This window comes from Notamacropus eugenii, chromosome 2 (assembly GCF_028372415.1).
Source record: "Notamacropus eugenii isolate mMacEug1 chromosome 2, mMacEug1.pri_v2, whole genome shotgun sequence".
Taxonomy (NCBI): Eukaryota; Metazoa; Chordata; class Mammalia; order Diprotodontia; family Macropodidae; genus Notamacropus; species Notamacropus eugenii.
Window position 1 is genome coordinate 514,307,221 of NC_092873.1, and position 19,190 is coordinate 514,326,410.

Genomic DNA, 19,190 nt, shown 5'->3' on the forward strand with positions numbered 1-19,190 from the left:
CCCATTTGGAAAAATGGGCATGAACACATCAGATTTATGTTGTGACTGAAGGTTTCTGAAGGCCCTTGTACATTCATCGCCTCACTTGTCTGCTCTAACATCCCCCAGGAAGTGGAATGTGCAGGCATTCCTGTTCTCATCAGAGATGTGGAAAGTGAGACCCAGAGAGGAGCAGTGCCCTACCCAGGATGGCACCGTGAAAAGCAGGAGGGCTAGGAAGGAGGCCCAGGTCTGACTCCTCCATGCAGAGTGCTCTCAGGAAAAATTCTGTGGTTTCCTCTCTCTCTCTCTCCCATCCTCATCAGGGTCCTGAGCTGAGGAAAGCGGGGAGCAGGGTTCTGCCCAGCCTGTCACCCACAAAAGAAGACAAACCAAAAAGATGAGGAACAGCTGGTAGGAAAGGATTCTGGCCCAGTCCGAAGGTGGGAAGTATGGGGGGGGCTCACAACCCCTTTCCAGGGAGGCTCTGAGCACCTGTATGTTGTGGGGCCCTGGTGGGCACAGGGAGGCAGGTTTCGTCCCAACACCAAGGAATCCGAGCCCCGTTTTCACGGTCTTTTCCCTCAGTTGCTTTGCCCCAGGTGCCCGTGCCCTCGCCCTGGCCACTCTGTCCTCCCTTGGCTTCTGTCCGGCTGACCTCTCCCGTCAGAGTGTGGCTCACCTTCGCCCCAAGCTCGGTCCTCACCCCCTGCCCAGGCTGCCTCCGGGCTCTCCCTGGCAGAGGGGGGCAGCGATCCTAGGGGATTCCCAAGCTTTCTTCCAGATCTAAAGACGCCGGGGGGAGGCACAGACCCCAGGGCTCCACCGGGGCCCTCTTCATGCCCCTGGGCTAGACCAGCCCGGACCCAAGCCCTGTCTCCGCGCACGCTCCGGCTCCCATCTTTCCCCAAGAAAACCAGCTAACGAGCTTTCCTAAGTGACGAGGATGGGCATGGCGGGCACGCCCTGGCGCTGGGGGCGGGCAGCCACCTGGCTGGGTGCCCCTCTCTGGGCACCTTTCTGGGCTCCGCTCCGCCGGCGCGGCCTGGGGGCAGACGCGGGAAGCCCCTGGGCAGGTCCCCCGCTCTGGCCTCAGTGCGGGCCGCCGGGGCCGCTCAGGAAGGGCACGGACCCCGGGCACCCCGCGGTCACCCCCGCCAAGCCCACCGGTCTGGGGGCCGGCCCCAGTCTGTAAGATGAGGGGGTGGGGCTAGATGACCCCTGGGGTGCCTGCCGCTGGGCTGGAAGGCTGGGCCTGGGAGATGATCGGGGATCGGGGACCTGCTCGGGCTCCCCCCAGGAGCCAGCCCTCCTGCTGGGCTCCGCTCGCCCCGCCCGTCCAACCCGGCCACCCCGGGGCTCCTCTCGCACATACCGCTGCGGTCTCGGCCGAAGCTCTCAGCTCGGTTCAGGGCCGCTCTGCCGAGCTCCGCCCCCTTCGGGGCAGCACTTCGCCGACGCTCCCTTACCGGCTAGAGCTGGGACGGGGCGGGAGGAAGGAGAGCTGCGCCTGCGACGATTGGCTGCGGAGGCCGCCGCTCGGCGTCCCGTGACCTCGCCCCGCCCAGGCTGCGCGCCCCTCCCCTCTCCCGGCGGGCCTCGCGGTGGGCAGCATGGCGGCGGCCTTGTGCGGACGGCCGGCGGTCGGGGCGCTGAGGGCCAGGGCGGCCCCGGGGGGCGGCTTGAGCCCCGGGGGGCCCCGGCGCAGCGCCTACGAATGGGGCGCGCGCTCTACGCGCAAGCGCGAGCCTCCGCCGCTGGACCGCGTGTACGAGATCCCGGGTGTGGAGCCCGTGACGTGGGCCGGCCTCCAGCACCGGCAGCCCGGCCTGGCCAGGCCCGTGTTCCCGCCGTGGGAGCGCGGCTGGGAGGACCCGAGGCGGCCCCGGCCGGTCCCGCGAGAGACCCACCCCCTGCGGCGCGACCGGACCTGCTACGTGATGCACCAGCGCTGCCGCCTGCTGGAGGGTGAGTGAAGCCCGGGGGGAGGGGCAGGCCGGCGGGGGGCGGGGCGGGGGCGGGGCCGCACTGCCGGGCAGCTGTAGCGGAGGCTCCCGTTAAAGCCCTGTCACGTGAGCGCCGTCTCTGCCTGGCCTCCAGACTCCTCCTGCCACCCGTGGGGAAACTGAGGCCCAGGGCGGGGGCGGGAGGGGGCCGGGTCCCACCGACCACCTGCGTGTGTGGAACGCCCCGCCTCCGCCGTTGTGGGGAAGGCCGGATGACGTGTTTGCCAGGTTGTAAGAGCTCCCACTCCGCAGTATTGGGGCGCCTCACCCGCCCCGCTTCGGGCAGCCCCAGGGGCTCCTTGTTCCCTCCAGCATCCTGGCCCTGGGGGCTTAAAGGCCTCGTAACCGCCCCCAGTCATAGACCCGCCTTCTGGCTGGTGGTCCCCCAGGACCCTCCATCTCCGCGCTTGGGGTGTTGTCCCCAGATGCCCTCCCTTTCGGCTCCGCCTCCTGGCATCCTGGCATCTCTGCATCTCACCCGGTGATCCCGTCCGTATGTTCTCTGCACATGGCTGTTGGCAGAGGGTTTGGGCAGGGCCAGTTTGTATCTGTGTCTCTTGGGCCTGCACATAGTAGGTGCTTCGTGGGTGGACTGCAGGCACAGCTGGTGAGCGTGGCATGAAACCCGAGGAGTGACCGGGCAGGTGGTAGCTTTGGAACTGTCCCCTCTTCCTCCACAGCGGTTGCCACGGCCTGTCAGCTCTGCCCGAGCGGTCTGAGTCCTCCTGGTGGTCCTCATCACCCTCTAGTCTCTTCTTTCTCCACGAAGCTGCCAACTTGCTGTCCCTTGATCTCAGACCTGACCCATCCCTCCAGAAACTTGGCTTTTTGGCCCTTCTGGCCTACCATGATCCAGCTCCAAGCTTGTTGTACAGAGTCTCCTGCTTGGACCAGGCAGTCTGGCCGAGTGGCCGCTTGCTGTTTCTTGTACCCTGGCCTGGATCGCTCCCTGCTCTTCTCCATACTCTCTCACCTTTGAAATGTGGGGGCTGGACCAGAGAATTTTCTAGGTGCCTTAGAACTGTGGCATGCCAGGGGTCACAGGATCGCTGACCTGGGGGGTTTAAAGTCCTTCCTCTGACTCAGATTTCTTTGGCCGAATCATTTGACCTCTCAGTGCCCCACATAGCTCTCTTAGATTGGATTGTAGAGGAGGTGTTGAGCTGCATGGGGAGAGGGAGTTACTTCCCCTGGGAGCTACTCTGTAATGTACTAATGAAATCACCCATCCAGTCACCCATCCATCCTACAGAAAAGGTGCCAGCCAGGAGACACCATGAGTCTGGGAGGAATGTCAGAGACATCCTTTCATTTTGCAGACAGGCAAACAGCCCTGGAGCAGGGAGGGGGCTTACCTAGATCCCCATGTATAATAAAGGTCTTTGGACTGCAGAATCCAGTATTCTTCACACTGTAATTACGTTTCACTATGAGTAATGTCTCTGGGCCTCAGTTTGCTCCTTTGGGAAATGAGGCACTTAAGACCAAAACTCGTAGTTCTTGTTTTGTTCCTATGCTGCTAGTAGGTGCTTACTACATGTTTTGAATTGGTCTGCCCTGGTCACTGCCGTTGGCTGACTGTGTGACCTGTCCACAGATGGGAGGGGCCTGGACTGTTCATCTCTAAGGTTTCTTTCACTTGGACATTTTGAGGACCTGAAGGCCCAGTGTCCCAGAGTCTCCCCACTGTGCTACAGCCCAAGAGGCCTAGCCTAGAAGGCTGGCTCAGTGTCATTTTCCCACTCCCAACCTTAGTTTCTTCCCCCATAAAATAAAAATGGTCAGGCCTTTCCCGCTTATCTCACAGAGCGAGGATGAGCCTGTGAGAGGGCAAGTGTTCAGGGTCTTGTCAGTGTGCATCGGCCATATGCAGAGACCGAGGTGGGCCAAGGGGACCTTAGGGACTCTTGCTTCCCTCCTCCCCCTTTTTGCAGAGTTGGGGACTGTGATCCAGAGACGGGGAAGGGTTTGCTCAGGGTCACAGGGCAAAATGTTGGCACTGAGACTGGGTTCCCTGGTTCCTAGGTTGCTCTTTGTGGCAGGTAGGAGTCCCCAACTATGCTACATGATTGTGAGTGGCATTCTCCACTGTCCTTCCCCAGAAGTCAGTAGGAGAGTCAGGACAGGACACCTCCCCCGTGGATATACAGGGAAAGTAACATGGGGAGCCAACATCAGCAGAGATTGTTTGACCTAGAGAAGGGGATTGGGCTCTGTTCATGTAGACAGAAAGTTCGACTTTCTCCTTGACTCCATAGGGAATTCTAGGGAGGAAAGTTTGCCCTCTAGATTAGGAAGCGCTTCCTTGGGCAATGTGGTTAGCCTTTCTTTGTATCCCCAGCCCTTAGCACTGGCACAGAGTGAATGCCTGACTTAATAACCACAGGTGTTGTTTGTTTGGGGAGAGGGAAGCTCTCTCTCTCACTGAAGGGTGGCCATGTTACAGCAGCTGGCTTTTCTAGGGGCTTTCATGACTCCTTAGGAACATTGTAGAAGGGGCTCCTCCTTTGGGACGTGCCTGGAGGGACATGGGGGGTAGATTAGCACTCCAAGGCCCCAGCCTGGAATGGCAGCCTGGCTCCTTACTACCATGAGTGACCCAGACAAGTCAGCTCTCTCTGAGCCTGAGTTCACTAACTCACATTAAGGGCTTTTCCAACTCTAGATCCTATGTTCCTGTGACCTAGAAAACCCCTTCCACCTCTGAGGGCTTTTGGTGTGTTTGTGTGACTTGGGGGTGGGTGAGACCTAACCTCTTATTGATTTAATTGCAGTGAGGAGCTCCCAGTATTGAAACTCACTCCATCAATGCAGATTGACAGCTCATCTGTTACTTGTTAGAAAGGGTAAATGGCCTTGCCTTGGTCACCCAGGTGTCAGTGACTGAACTGGAACCCATGTCTTTTTGTGCCATGCTGCCTCTCTTTCACTAGGGAGGAAGCCAAAGGTAGTCTGGCTTTGGGAAGAGATCTTCCAGGTTTACCTAGTCCGAACACTTGTCGAATCTAGAAGCTTCTCCACAAAGTACCCTGACTAGCAGTCACTTTCCCTCTGCCTAAACGAGCAAACATTTAGCTGTGTAGACTGGCCCTGGGCTGTGGTGCAAAGAGTGCTGGGTTTGGAGGCAGAGCACATGTTTCTGAATGTTGCTGTTCTTGTGACTTTGGAGAAGCCTCTGTTTCTCATCTGTGGGATGAGAGAGGTGGACCAAGTGAGTTCTGGGGTCCCAGCATGTTCAGCTTTATAGAGAGCTGCGTGGCCTCACCAAACCTCCCTGGGCCACATAGACATAGCCTGTTAATAGTGGCTTGAAATCCTTTTCCAAGTCTTGGAAGCTGATGGCCAAACCAGGGCTGTGCCTCAGTTCCCCAGCTTTCCAGGCTAGAAGTAATTATAAATGTGATAATTCATATTTTATAGCAATTACATATGCTTAGTTGATCCCAACACTATTGGGAGGTAACTCCCACAAGAATTACCCTTATTTTTTACATGAGGTAACAAGCCCAGAGAGGTAGAAATGTTCAGATTGATTTCAGAGCGTTTGTCTTTAAGTTACGAAGCCTTCTTTCTGCCCGGAGAGGAAGGGGTATCTTTCTGTTTCTGACTCCTTCCACCAATGTTCTGTGCCACCCAGAGACATGACCTGTCCTCTGATAATGGTCCTTCCAAGGCATCTAAGACTCACTTTCAGCCTGGCTCTCGATGTTTAATTCATGACTTGTCCCTGAGTCTGAGCGAGCTTGTGGCAGCTTTCTTGCTTTAATAAATGACCTGCTGTCAAAAGCGACTGTCCAAGCTCTGCCAGCCAAGTACAGTCACTTTGAGTGATGCATGGGGAACATCTGGCCAGGGGCTTGGACCCCCATCCCCATTACAGGATCCCAGGAGAACTGAACTGGGGCATTTGGGGCTATTACCCCATCCCCCCTCCACAGGGGAGGGACTAAATGCCCCAAAGCACCTCTAGAATTTAGAGGTAGGTTGGGTGGGACCTGAAACTCCTCTTTGATGTCCCCTTTCATAGCAGCTGCTCCCATCCTGATTGTCTTTTTTTGCTGAATTCTCCCCCAAGGTGTAAAGCAAGCACTCTGGCTCACCAAGTCTAAGTTAATTGAAGGCCTCCCAGAGAGGGTCTTAAGGCTGGCTGAAGAGCCGTCAAGCCACATCGAGAACCAGGATGAGCAGGTCCAGAACGCCATCTGTCATGCACGCCTGTGGCATTCCACAGAGGACATCCCCAAGAGAGAGACATACTGGTAAGCCTGCAGAAGCATGTGGCCTTGCTGTGCTCACAGCTGAAGAAGACTTATGTTGTTGGCTCCACTCACCCATGTGTGTGTTGTCTCTCCCCCAAAGCCCTGTCATTGTGGACAATCTAATACAGCTGTGTAAAACAAAGATTCCCCAGTACCCTGCTCTGACCAGGAGGATCCAAGCCAGGGACTACATGCTGTCAACCTCGTGGCATCGAGGTCAGTGCTGCTGGGGCTCCCCCTTCAGTTTGTCTCTCTGTGTAGTGGGTCAGTGAGGGTTGTGTGGGTAGTATGTGTGTGATACAGGAGGCAGGACACCCAGACCCCAGTCCTCGCTCTGCTGCTCCCCCCTTGTGGGCCCTTGGGTGAGTTGCTTCACAGGGTTAGATGTCCCCTCTCGAGTGCTCCCTTCTGTTAGAACCTGAGTTCTGGGATGGCTTTGTGCATGCTCAGAGCTTGTTTATTCAGGGGCCTCATTCATTCATCAGCCTAGTCTTCCCTCCCTACCCTGACTTCCCGTGGTTTGAACAGAGGTGGCGAGGATCCCATGGATGCGGCTGCCTTCCTGCTAGAGACAGGCTGCTTGGCCAGAGGTCCCAGCAGCCTCGGCTGCAAGGGGCCTGTTTGGAGGAGTCTGGAGTGACAGAAAGCTTGGCGCCCTCAATCAATTAGAGCCTCGTTAAGTAGAGAACTGCAGAATAGCAAACATCAAATGTTGCCTCTAATTAAACTGCTCTGTTCCCTGTAGTCACAGTGAAGGGATGGGTGGAGGATTGAATTAGAAACCACACTGGTGCGGTCTGTGGGGATGCGGTCTGTGGGGATGCTGTCTGTGGGGAGGCCTCACTACCCAGGGTCAGTGGAGGTCCAGGGACACTTACTATTTTCCCTCTCCCATGGTCAGGAAACACAAGTCCCCGAGTTATCTTGGAAGGGAGACTTTTCTTCCTGCCCTTGCATTTTACAGATGAAGAAACTGAATCATAGAGTGGGAAAGTGACCCATAAGAAAATAAAACTATTTTGCGAGGTGTCAGGTAGCAAGGCTGGTTTTTTAAGAGCCTCATAGACTCTGTCCCCATGAGTCTTCTGCCCTCAGGGCCATCTCCTGGGGCAGTGCCTGGCTTTTCCCAGCATGGCTACAATTGCTTGGGCCACTCCTCTTTGGGAGTTTCCAGCAAAGCCTGTTTATGAGCCACATGAGACCATCTGTCCCACTGCAGTGGTGAGGTTTTTTGTTCCTTCACAACAACTCTTGTTTCCCAGGTTATTAAGACACTGCATTTACTTGGCTGCAAATGACTTTTGGCTTTTTCTGCTTATCAGATCCACCTCAAAAGAACAAAGCTTTGGTGCCCTCCAGGACAGTCAGAGGAGTGGCTGAGGCATTTTCCAAAGAGGAGCTCACATGGGAGGCCTAGAGAGGCCTTTCAGAATGAGGAGGGTGGTGGCTGAAGGGTCTGTGCTCTCCTCCCCTGGCCAGGCCAGCCTTGGGCTTGGCTTGGGGTGCCATGTTTTAGAAGTGACATTGACAAGCTGGAGCACATCCATGGGAAGGTGACCAGGCATCAGAATTGCTTATTTAGGAGGAACCAGGGATGTGTGGCCTGGAAAAAAAGAACATTTAGAGCAAAGTGACATGATTTTCAGGTGTCTGAAAGACTGTCGCATGAGAGACATGGGGCTTGTTCTCCGGTCCTAGAGGGTAGAACTAAGAGGCTCAGCTGAGAACTACGGAAAGGCCCACTGAGGCTTGGGCTCAGGGACTGCCTACCCACTAAGTGGCATGACTTGTCCTGGGTGCGTTCTGGAGGGGGTGCAGTTCCTATTGAGATGGGGCAGGAGCCCACTGCCTTTTCAGGGCCAGAACCTGATCTGAGCAAAGGAGGCTTGACTGGAGCCAGCACTTGGCCTCCCCAGGCACTGGAACTCACTCTTGGAGCTATGTGTTGCGGAACCCTTAAGTTGGGTCACTGTGGGCCGCAAGGACAGGTGTGAGATGGGAATTTCCTGCCTCTTCTGCTGCTTATAGCTGGAGAAACCATAAGTGCTGACCAGCTCCCCGGCTGGATCCTGAGATGAATATACATCCTCTCCCCTGTGCCTCTGTGTGAGATGTGGCTGAGCCTGCCTTCTCATTCTGCATGAGGCTGGGCGCTAACGGCTTTTGTCATCATATTTTTCATAATGCCTGCTTCATGGTGTTGTGCCTCAGGCCCTCCATTGGGCCAAGTGGTCTGCCAGACAAAGTGGGACTTCTGGGAACCAGGGGTCCATCCTAAGAGCAGGAAGGGACCTTACAGAGAGCTTCATCCCATTCTCCCTTTCGAGTTTCAGATGAAGAAACAGGCTCAGGTGAAAAGATTTCACCAAGGTCACATATCTAGTGTATCTGAAATGGGATTTGAATCCAAGCCTTGCTAACTCCCAGCTTACTCTTCCATCTGCCCCAAGAGAAAGGCAGAGACAGCTAAGGCACGTGTATTAGGAATTACAGTTATCCGTGCATGGGCCATGTCTGCTGACTAGCCTGTGAGTTCTTTGAAGGCAAAGCCCATATCTTTAGATCTCCCCTGACATCTGACCCTGTTCTTTGTACTCAGTAAGGGCCTCTTAATTGCATGTTGTGCTTGAACAGCGAGGTAGCTATGTTTGCCTGTTTCTCTCCTTACAGAATCCATTTTCCTTCAGATCCGCGGTCTTAATGGGACTCGTTTGAGTGCCAAGGATCCTTTACTGCCAATCACATCCCAGGAAGAGGTCCAAGCTACAGAGAATCATGTTCTAGAGACCTTCTACCCCATAGCTCCGACCATTAATCTTCAGGAATGTGACATTTATCATGTGAAAGATGACCCAGGTTGGTAGAACTGAGGGGTCCACCATTCATTTACATGCGGGGCCCCTTGGAGGCCAGATGGGACAGGTGGGTATGGGGAGAGGCACCAGTTAGGCTCCTCTTTCCTTCTCTTCTATATCTTTTCCCTTTGTCCAGGTAGAAATATTGTAACTATAGGAGGATGAGACACATGGTTATACCAGAATTGTACTAGTGAAAGGGCCGGTAGGGGGTAGGGGTGTGTGGCAGAGCTGGCAACTTGTCACTAAGAAGGCATCCTCCCATCTCTCCTCCTGGAAGGTCTGGCCACTGCCCTCCCAAGCCCTTGGCAGTCTGGGCTTTCAATAGGTATAGTTGATCCAGAGTGGTACAAAACTGCGCCTTCTGCTCTGGAATCCTTGGCCCCCACTAGGATTTTCCCATCCTTCTTTCTCGTCGAGCTGAAGGAGCAGTCGTGTACTGTTTGGGCTTCCAGGGATTCTTCTTCTTAGACAACTCCCTAGTTAGAACCAAGCTTCTGTTTTGGTTCTTGTAAGAAGTACACACAGCCTGTCTGTGTGGCCCTGGGTGTTTCTCTTAAGAGGCTGGGGTTCTGGGCAGGCTGCTGCTGTGGCTTGGCCATGGGAGCCTCTCAGCTCTGGGTGGACAGTCGGGGGCTGGAGGCCTTCCCTGCTTCCCACATGGCTGTTTCATCACTTCATTTTTCTCATCTCTTCTTCACTTTTCACCAGCGGTTTCTGGAAGCCCACAGCTGATTGTAGGATTGATCCACAGCCACCAAAGAGTTCTCTTCTTCCTTCCTTGTGACTGAGCTGTGCTATGGATTGAGGCTGTGAGGGGGATGGGGCCCGTGTGGCTCCCTGAGTAGCCCAGCCTCTGTCCTGTGGCCTGCTTGGCTCAATGCCATGGTCACCCAGCCCACCTTCCTTGGTTTCCATGTTCCAGGTTTCCATGAAGGCTACCCTTACCCCCATCCGCACACCGTGTACTTTGTGGAGGCGGCCAACAATCGCCGGAGCCGATTTCGACCCGAGCAGCTCCGAGCCAAGATGATCATGTTTGCCTTTGGCAATGCTCTGGCTCAGGCCCGGGCTGTGTATGGGGTTCGTGCTCCTTGTCTTCTTACTGGCTGCCAGTGAAGGGGTGTGTGTGTGTCTGTGTGTGTGTCTGTGTGTTAGGGAAGAAGACCCCTCTGTGCTAATGAAGGCCAGCTGGCCTGGGCCCTTGGAGAGATCAAGGGGCTGAAGGGGAGCCATACTGGGGTCCTTTAGCTTGTGGCAGCACTTTCAGGAAGGATACTTGGCCTCTTCCCTCTCCTCATGACCATGGAGCATTAGGCCCAAAACTTTGTCCCAGAGTTTCCTTCTGCCTGTAGTTTTTGCCGAGGAGTAGGCTGCTTCAGTGGGGTTAAGCCCTGGCTCCTAACATCTGTCTAGAGCTAGGCTGTAGACCTGGAATATGGGGTTTTCACTTACTAGTGCTCTCTGGAGACCCCGAGCCTATGGAAATGGCCCTTTCTGGGCACCTTTGGTTGCCAGCCAGGGCAGGCACCTTTACCAGGCTGGTTGCCTTTAGTCCCTAGACCTTTGCTGGGTGCTCCAGGAGGCTACAAAGACATGAGTCAAGGAGGAAGAGGCCTTTTCAGGCCTTGGGAGGAGCTGTGGGGTTCAGCACATCACCCTAGACCCAGAGCAGTCCCTGTCCGGGAAGCCTCTTCTGGGCTCAGCCATGACCAGTTCAATGCCATTGCCTGATAGAGCAGTGGACCAGGTAGAACAGGAGAGCAAATGTTCTGACCTGTGGGGAAGGAGACCAGAGCCTCAGCTGGATGTAGTGAGAGCTGGGCTAGGTGCCTGCCATGGTGCCCAAGGCCCTGCTTGCCCATCTCTTCTCAGGAGGAGGCCCAGGTGCTGGAGCAGCCCATTGTGGTGCAGAGCATTGGCACAGATGGCCGTGTCTTTCAGTTCATGGTGTTCCAGCTGAATACAATGGACCTGACTTCCAACGAGGGGGTCAAGAATCTCGTCTGGATGGATGCTGACCAGCTTCTCTATCAGCATTTCCGATGTCTTCCAGTCATTAAAAAGAAAGTCATTGTGGTAAGTGTGAAGCTAAGTTTGTCTTCCTCCTGTCAGCCACACTCGTGTGTGCATTGTGGGAAGAGCCCCTATCCCCCCTCTCCCTCCCCCCTCCAGTGCAGAGTCAGGCCACTCTCTAGGCCTCAACTTGTCTCCTTTTTGAAACGGGCCCAGAAACTCCACCCCCACCCTGCCTCCCAGAGGTGAGGTGATGAGGGCTTGGTGAAGGATAAGGGACATATAAAGGGTGAGGTTACAAGAACTCACCCTTCATGAAGCCAACATAGCCCCTTCACCGTGACTGCATTAACCTGATAGAGGTCCCTGAATCCAACCACCCTCATCTCAAAGAGGAAACAGCCCACAGAGAGAGAGAGAGGGAGGTTACCCAGCAGGGCAGGGGCCTCTGGCCCCAGATCAGCACTCCCAGCTCTGAGTTCCTGACTCTTGGCCTTCTGAGATCCTGGTTGGGTGCCCTGCTGTGGAGCTCAACAAGAGGGAGAAGAAAGCGGGCTGAGCCTTCTCACTAGTGGGAGAACCAGCAGGCTTCCATGCCCCTACCTGCTCAGTGTCCAGCCAGCAAACTGTGCAGGTGAAAGGTAGAATCCTCCAAGGGCATCTCAGAAAAATCATCTAGGCCAGGCTCCCTTCATTTTACAGATAAGGAAACTGAGGCCTTGAGTTCACACAGGAAGCAAGTGGCAGTGTCTGCATTGGCCCCCCGCTCCTCTGCCCCCTATCTCAGGGCTCTTTTCTCTCTGCCTCCTAGGGGGTGAATGGGGGGGGGGGTGGTGGTTAGTTCTTCAAGCCCTCTGAAACTGGCCTTGTTTTAATTACATCCATTCAGCGGATAGCAGAAAAGTGATTCTGTGCATTTTCTCTAGGAACCTGTTGGAATTATTGATTATCAGCCCGGAACTTTCAAGAAGTTTTTAGCCATGTACTTACATGGTGCAGCCTGAGCACCAGCCCTCAGACTGCCTGAAGACCTTGGTGGGAACATGAAGGCAGTGCTGGACTCCCAGCGGCCGCCCTGGTCCACATCTGGATTCACTCTCCTGGGTGACAATAAAAAGCTATTTATATCTTTGAGCTTGTTGTTAATTTTCAGGATTGTTGCAGCCGACGAGGATGGTACTTAAAATAATGTTCCAGCCTTTTTTAAAAAATATCCTTAGCCAGGAGTGCCCAGCCCACTGTTCGTCAGGAAATGCATCCTGGTGTAGCAAAGGGCGTATTGAGCCTTCTGGGAGGGCAGTGAGTGTACTGGAAAAGTCCTTGCTGGGCACAGCTGGCCTAGAATGGCTGGCACTGCTCCAAGCCATCGGAGGGAATTTGTGTGCTGGGAGGGTCAGACTGCTACAGGAATTGTCACTGATGGCTCTGCAGGTCTCCTGGCTTCAGATACCTTGAACCAAGGGATTCCTTGAAGCTCTGAGCAGAGGTGGAGGGCACCAAGTGCCCAGAGGTACCACTGTTCCTGCCTGAATTCTCAGAATCACTAAGCAAAACCTCATTAGTTGGCAGTAACTCCCCTCCCCTTGTGGAGGTTGCCCTCTTATCCCTGACATTTTTTCTTGATTCTCCTGAGACCTGCAGAAATGATGGGCATTAACTAGTAGGCACAGTCCAGCCAATGGTGCCATGAGAGCAGACTCCTAGCATCAGCCCTTCTTGTGGCATTGTCCTTCTTCAGTGGTGGAGCCCAACCCCACCTGGTATTCATGCCTGCCTCATCCTCTGCCTCATTCTGCTGACTAGGAGACATACTGACTCTGTGACCCTGGACAAGTCATTGGCCCCTCTGAACATCACTTCCTCCACTGTAGAGTGGAGATGATCAATACCTGGCATCACTGAGGGATAGATGTGGTGTCTGTAAAGTGACTTGTAAACCTTAAAGCACCAGGAACTTCCTCACCTATAAAATGGGGGTAAAAGCTTTAGCCACAGTGATTCAGTGCTGCTGTGTGAAGATTAAATCAGGTTATGGAGAAAGAACTAAAGGACTTTGTGAATCTTAAATGGGACCAAAATGCCCGCTGTTATTACTGTAATTGTTAATGAGCAGAAGTTACGGGAAGACTGAAAGCTCATATGTTGTGAGGGGGTATGAAACAAAGCCCCTGACCCAGCTGCCCCCTTGTCAGCTGTTGTCCTCCCTCCCCACCTCCCTGCTTCCCAGCACAGGCTGGGCACAGTTCTGGGTGCAGGAGCTGATAGCCACCACTAGGCAACAAGAGGATGTCCTCTGTGGAGCTTTCCAGCCACAGCACTGCCTGCCTGGGTCAGCACTTCTGGCTGGCCTTGCAGCATTTTGGGAAGAATTCACCCGAGGATGAAACTGGGCACAATGACAAGTTGTCAGCTGATGGGTTTTTAAAAACAAAAGTGAGCCATCCTGTCTTGTGTTTCTAATATTGTTTAAAAGAGAAGACTTGGTCATTGGCCGAAAGCTCCAGGGTCTGTGGGCCGTGTGTGTGTGTGTGTGCGTGCGTCTGTGCGTGTGTGTCTGCATTTCTGTGTCTGTGCATGTCTGCATGTGTGCACGCGTGTGTGTGTGTGTGCGCGTGCGTCTGTGCGTGTGTGCGTCTGCATTTCTGTGTCTGTGCATGTCTGCATGTGTGCACACGCGCGTGTGTGTGTGCGTGCGTCTGTGCGTGTGTGTCTGCATTTCTGTGTCTGTGCATGTCTGCATGTGTGCACACGCGTGTGTGTGTGCGTGCGTCTGTGCGTGTGTGTGTGTCTGCATTTCTGTGTCTGTGCATGTCTGCATGTGTGCACACGCGTGTGTGTGTGCGTGCGTCTGTGCGTGTGTGTCTGCATTTCTGTGTCTGTGCATGTCTGCATGTGTGCACACGCGTGTGTGTGCGTGCGTCTGTGCGTGTGTGTGTCTGCATTTCTGTGTCTGTGCATGTCTGCATGTGTGCACACGCGTGTGTGTGTGTACTTGCTCAGGCCTGAGCAGAGGAGCTGCTCTGAGTTTATTGCTTTTTCCTGGCTGGGAGCCAAAGGAAGCCAAGGTACCGTCCAGGCAGCTATAAACAATCAGGGTAAGCCTTTGTTCCCCTGGAAAGAGCAGCCGGGAAAATTCTAGACATAACATCCTCCATGCCTTCTCTCACGTGCCATCTAGTCTGAACTTGCTTGCATTTGGTCTTTTTTCCTTTTTTATAAAGCATTTCGGAGACAAGCAGGCCCTTCAGCTCACTCCTGAGCTCTGGGACACGAGTCTGCCCAGAACACTTGCAGAATCCCTTATGATCAGGGTAGGTCTGACCATGTTACCCCTGACCTCCAATCAGCTCCACTGGCCTGTCACCTCCAGGTTCAAATACAAGATCCTCTGTTAGACCTGGAAAGCTCTTGCCAAACGGGGCCCCTTCTCACCATTCCAGTTGTCTATGGCTAAGACCTTACTCTTCGGTCTGATACAACGACTGACCACCTGGCTGTGCCCTGTATCTGGAAGGGCTCTCCCTCCTCATCTTTGCCTTCCAGCTTCCCTGGGATACAAAAAGAGGCGAAAGACAGTCCCTGCTCTCAAGGAGCTTACAATCTAAAGGGGGCGACAACAGAAATGTACAAATAAGTTACAGACCGGATAAATAGGGAATTGTTAAGAGAGGGAGGGGAAGGCTTCCTGGAGGTGAGGTTTTAGTAAGGACTTGAAGAAGGCCAGGAAGCAGAGATGAGGGAGAGTATTCCAGGCCTGGGGGACAGCTGGAGAAATAGTCTAGGCAAAGATCCCTGATTTCATCCTTTGTGATGATCCAGTACTACTGTAAATAGAGATCAGATCTGGAGGCAGGAAGACCTGAATTCCAATCCTACCCTTACTTGCCCTACATTCCAAAGGGCTTTGCAAACCTTGAAGCTCTGTATATATACTGGTCTTAATGACATGATCACACCCCACCCCAATGCAGAACAACCTCAGCCCTTTCTTGGTGGTCTTGGACAAAATTTAATCACCTGAAGCCACACTTTTGATGGCAATAGAAAGGAAAGGATGAAGGGAAAGGAAATAAGCATTCAGATAGTTCCCACCATGTGTCAGGAATGGGGACCCATCTCTAGTCAACCTGATGTGTATCTGGCCACTGGACCCAGATGGCCCTGGAGGAGAGAGTGAGACTGGTGGTTTTGCACAGTCCTTCCTCACTTCAATCCAATTCACTGGGAAGTCATGGCATCACCTCCCTGATGTCACGGTCCTCTTCAAGAACAAAGGACAGGCAACAGTAACCCTCCCACTACCCACACCTCCCCCCCCTACCCCCGTCCCCCAACAAAACCCTCTAAATAAGAATGCATAATCCAGAAAAAGAAATTGCCACACTGGCTGTCTCCTGCACTTAAGTTCATGGCCAATGGCAGGAGGTGAGTGCCTTGCTCCATTTTTAACCAGGATTCATGGTTTTTCACTGCATCGATTAGAGTTCTAGAGTCTTTCTTTATAATGTTGTCATTGTCCTGGTTCTGCTCACTTCTGTCCTCATCAGTTCATAGAGGTCTTCCCAATTCCCTCTAAAATGCTCCATTTTCTCATTTCTTGTGGCATATTAATATTCTATTCTATTAATATTTCATAATGTCTTTATCCATTTCCCAACAGGAGGATGATATTGTCTTAAGTTTCTAAGTTTTGGAAACTAACAAAAAAATTGCTTCTACTTACATTTCTGTAACTGTTGATTTAGAGCCCTTAAAAAAAAAGATTATTATTTTATTTTCTCCTTAATTACATATAAAAACGACTTTTAACATTTGGTTTTTTAAAATTTTGATTTGTAAATTCTTTCCCTTCCTCCCCTCTCCCCTCATTGAGAAGGAAGCAATTTGATGTGTAGGTTATATATGTGCAGTCATGCAAAACACATTTCCATATTATTCATGTTGTGAAAGAAAAAACAGATTGAGGGGAAAAAAAGCAAAAAAACATGTTTTCATCTTTATTCAGAATCCATCAGTTATTTCTTTGGAGATGGATAGCATTTTTCATCCGAAGTCCTTTGGATTTATTGCATTTCTGAGAATAGCTTACTTATACGATATTGCTGTTACTGTGTATGATGTTTTCCTGTTTCTGTGCATTTCACCTTGTGTCAGTTCATGTAAGTCTTTCCAGGTATTTCTGACAGCATCCTTTCAGAGAGCTTTTCCATATGGTTATTGATAGCTTGGATCGCGTCCTTTAGAAACCTGTTGTTCATATCCTTTAACCATTTATCTGTTGGGAATGGCTCTTAGTTTTATAAATTTGAAAGAGTTCTTTATATGTCTTGGATATGAAATCTTTATCAATAAACTTACTGCAAAGAATTTTTCCCCTGTTACTGTTTCCTTTCTAATTATAACTACTTTAGATTTGTTTGTACAAAACCTTTTCCATTGAATATAATCAAAACTGTCCATTTTCTCTTGTTATTCTCTTGTTTAGTCATAGACTTTTCCCCTGTCCAAAGATCAGAAAGGTAATTTCTTCCTCCTCTAATTAATTTATTATTCAGCCTTTTATATTTAGGTCATGTATCCATTAGGAGCTTTTCTTGGTGTATGGTGTGAGGTGCTGGTGTAACCCTAATTTCTGCCAGTTTTATCTTAATTGTTGTCCAATTTTCCCTGCGGTTTTTGTCAAACAGTGATTCCTTTTCCAAATAACTCTGGCTTTTGAGTTTACTCATCACGGTGCTACTGGTGGTCCTTGCTTTTGTATGTTCTGCACCAAATCTGTTTCACTGATTGAACGTTCTTTTTTAATCAGTGTCAGATATGATTACTTCTTTCTAGGATGGGTTGAGATCTGGCACTGACAGCCTCCTCTCCCCTTCATCTCCCCCTTTTTCATTTAATATTCTTGAGATTCTTAACTCATCAGAGTTGTTCTTGATCCCCCCCCAACCCAGCCTGGTTTTTGTATTCTCCCTTCTACCTACCCCCACCAACTCTTCTATGTATTTGGGATTTACTTGTCGGGTATACTCGTTGTTTCTTAGTGGTAGGATGTGAGCTCCTTGAGGGCAGGGGCTATTTCATTTTGTCTTGTGTCCTTAATGATACTTGTGGAATTGGGGCAGCTAGGTGGTGCAGTGGATAAAGCATCAGTGCAGGAGTCAGGAGGACCTGAGTTCAAATCTCACCTCAGACTCTTGACACTCACTAGCTGTGTGACCTTGGGCAACTCACTTAACCCCAAGTGCCTCCCCTGTAGAGCCCCTGGTATCTCAGGAAATGAAATTTTCCCCCATGGAAGCAAGGCCTAGTCCTTCAAAAAAGGGTGTTTATTCCTCTTTTCCAAGTTCTGAACAGGCTGTGGATGAAGCAGTAAACAGGAAGGCTAGACAGGGCAGATCACTGAGTAGAGGGAAGGGGGAGAGAACCAGTCCTAGGCTCAAGACTGAAGTGCATGATCCTTCTGCCAATGAATGAACATTCTGGGCCCCCCATCAGTCCGGGAGTGATGGGGTGGGAGAGGGGAGGAGGAGGGACACAGGAGGCAGCACACACACTTTGAAATTTGATCTTCATTATCAGCATTTTCTCCAACACGTTCTTAAGTTTAGAAATCAATAGAACAATAAACAAAGCCCTGATTCGTGGCTCTGATGATTTCCAGGGTACAAAAGCTCCCATGGAACATTTAACAAGCTCACACACACCCCTGTCAGGCCCCAACCAGCTCCATCCTCTCCCTAGGTGGGGTCCTGCACAGCACAGTCTCCTCCGTCACTGTCTTTGCTCACACTGGGTTCCCCTCCTTCTCTCCCTGTTCAAAGCTAAATCATCCTTCAAGGCCTAGTTGAAGTCCTATCTCCTCCAGGAAGCATTTCCTGACTGGCTTCACCCAAATGGATCTCCACCTTGCTTTGACCCCTCCTGCACTTTTTATATGTGCTATGGGAGTCAGCTGATGTGATAGCGGTAGAGCTGGGACCGAAAGGATATCAATAAAATAGAATAATGGGTCAAAACTGACAACCTAGAATCTATCCCTATATTAATGGGAATAAATATGACCATAGGACTATAAAATGTTAGATCTGGAAGGAGCCTCAGAACATAGATTGTCAGGTCTGGGCCAGGCTGAGCCTGGGCTAGTCCAATGAGTCAGGTGCAGGGTGGGAGTACTGTGAGACACTCATGGACCACCAAATATGACACAAAACTGCATTACTGATAATATGATGAAAAAGGACATGATTCATGGTTAAATTCAAATAAAACACCGTAGTCTTCCCCTGTGTACACTACAGAGCAATCAGTAACAGGTCAGAAAGGCCTTGGGCAGGGCAATGAGAATTCTGCTAGAACCTCCTACATCAGAGATAGCCAGAAACAGAGGAGGGAGGGAGGGAGGAGAGATGGGAGAGAAGGAGGAATGGACAGAGAGAGATAGGGCAAAGGGAGAAAGAAAGGAGAGATTGAAAGGATAGAGACATACAGAGACAGAGAAGGAAGAAAAGACATGAGACAGAGATGGAGGGAGAGAGGGAGTCAAAGACATGGAGGCAGGGAAGGAGAGACAGAGATCTTCCAGAAATAAGGAGATGATGGTCCTTCAGTCCTCTTCCATGGTCAAACACATCTGGAGTCTTGGGCCCACCTTGATCAACTGGAGAACTCATGGAGGGTGAGGGCTTTGGAACACATTCATTCTTTGTGAGGATCAGTTGAAGGCATGGAGGGAGGGGGGTGACTTATCAGTCCTTGTGGAGAGAAAGCTCAGGGGGACACCTAAGAGCAGTTTTCAAGTATGTGAGGTGGAGCAGGTAAAGCCCTGGGTTTGGAGTTTGACAGGCCCTTTGTGACCCTGGGTAAGTCCTAGTATCTCAGGGCCTCAATTTCCTCATCCTCAAAATGGGGGAGTTGAGTTAGACGATCTCCAAAACCCTTTCCTGGGTCTAAAACTTTGATCCTGCGACCTCCCTGCATCTCAGATTTCTTGTTTGACCCTGGAGGGTAAATGTCTGCTGAATTTTTATTGAACTTCGTACTTTTCAAAGTACTTTAAACAGGGCAGCCCTTTGAGG

At 51.8% G+C, this 19,190-nt stretch overlaps 2 protein-coding genes across 9 annotated transcripts in view; one reads left to right on the forward strand and one right to left on the reverse strand.

Annotated features, from left to right (window-relative positions):
- The window catches only part of CYB5RL (cytochrome b5 reductase like), a 32,460-nt gene extending 30,907 nt beyond the window's left edge, over window positions 1–1,553 (reverse strand). For 2 of the 8 annotated variants that reach the window (XM_072649548.1, XM_072649540.1), the window contains exon 1: window positions 1,355–1,553. The gene's annotated coding sequence lies outside the window, so the exon portion shown is untranslated. Of the gene's footprint in view, window positions 1–183; window positions 273–474; window positions 590–661; window positions 786–1,354 lie in introns of those variants that run through there. The other 6 variants (XM_072649550.1, XM_072649542.1, XM_072649549.1 and 3 more) reach the window with 3 other exon arrangements.
- A 13-nt stretch (window positions 1,554–1,566) lies between these two features.
- Window positions 1,567–12,249, forward strand: MRPL37 (mitochondrial ribosomal protein L37). Its single transcript, XM_072649537.1, has 7 exons — window positions 1,567–1,947; window positions 6,061–6,244; window positions 6,345–6,460; window positions 8,915–9,100; window positions 10,025–10,182; window positions 10,975–11,178; window positions 12,042–12,249. Exons 1-7 carry the CDS (start codon window positions 1,593–1,595, stop codon window positions 12,117–12,119), a joined length of 1,281 nt encoding a protein of 426 aa, XP_072505638.1. The 5' UTR covers window positions 1,567–1,592; the 3' UTR covers window positions 12,120–12,249.
- Window positions 12,250–19,190: the final 6,941 nt, after the last annotated feature.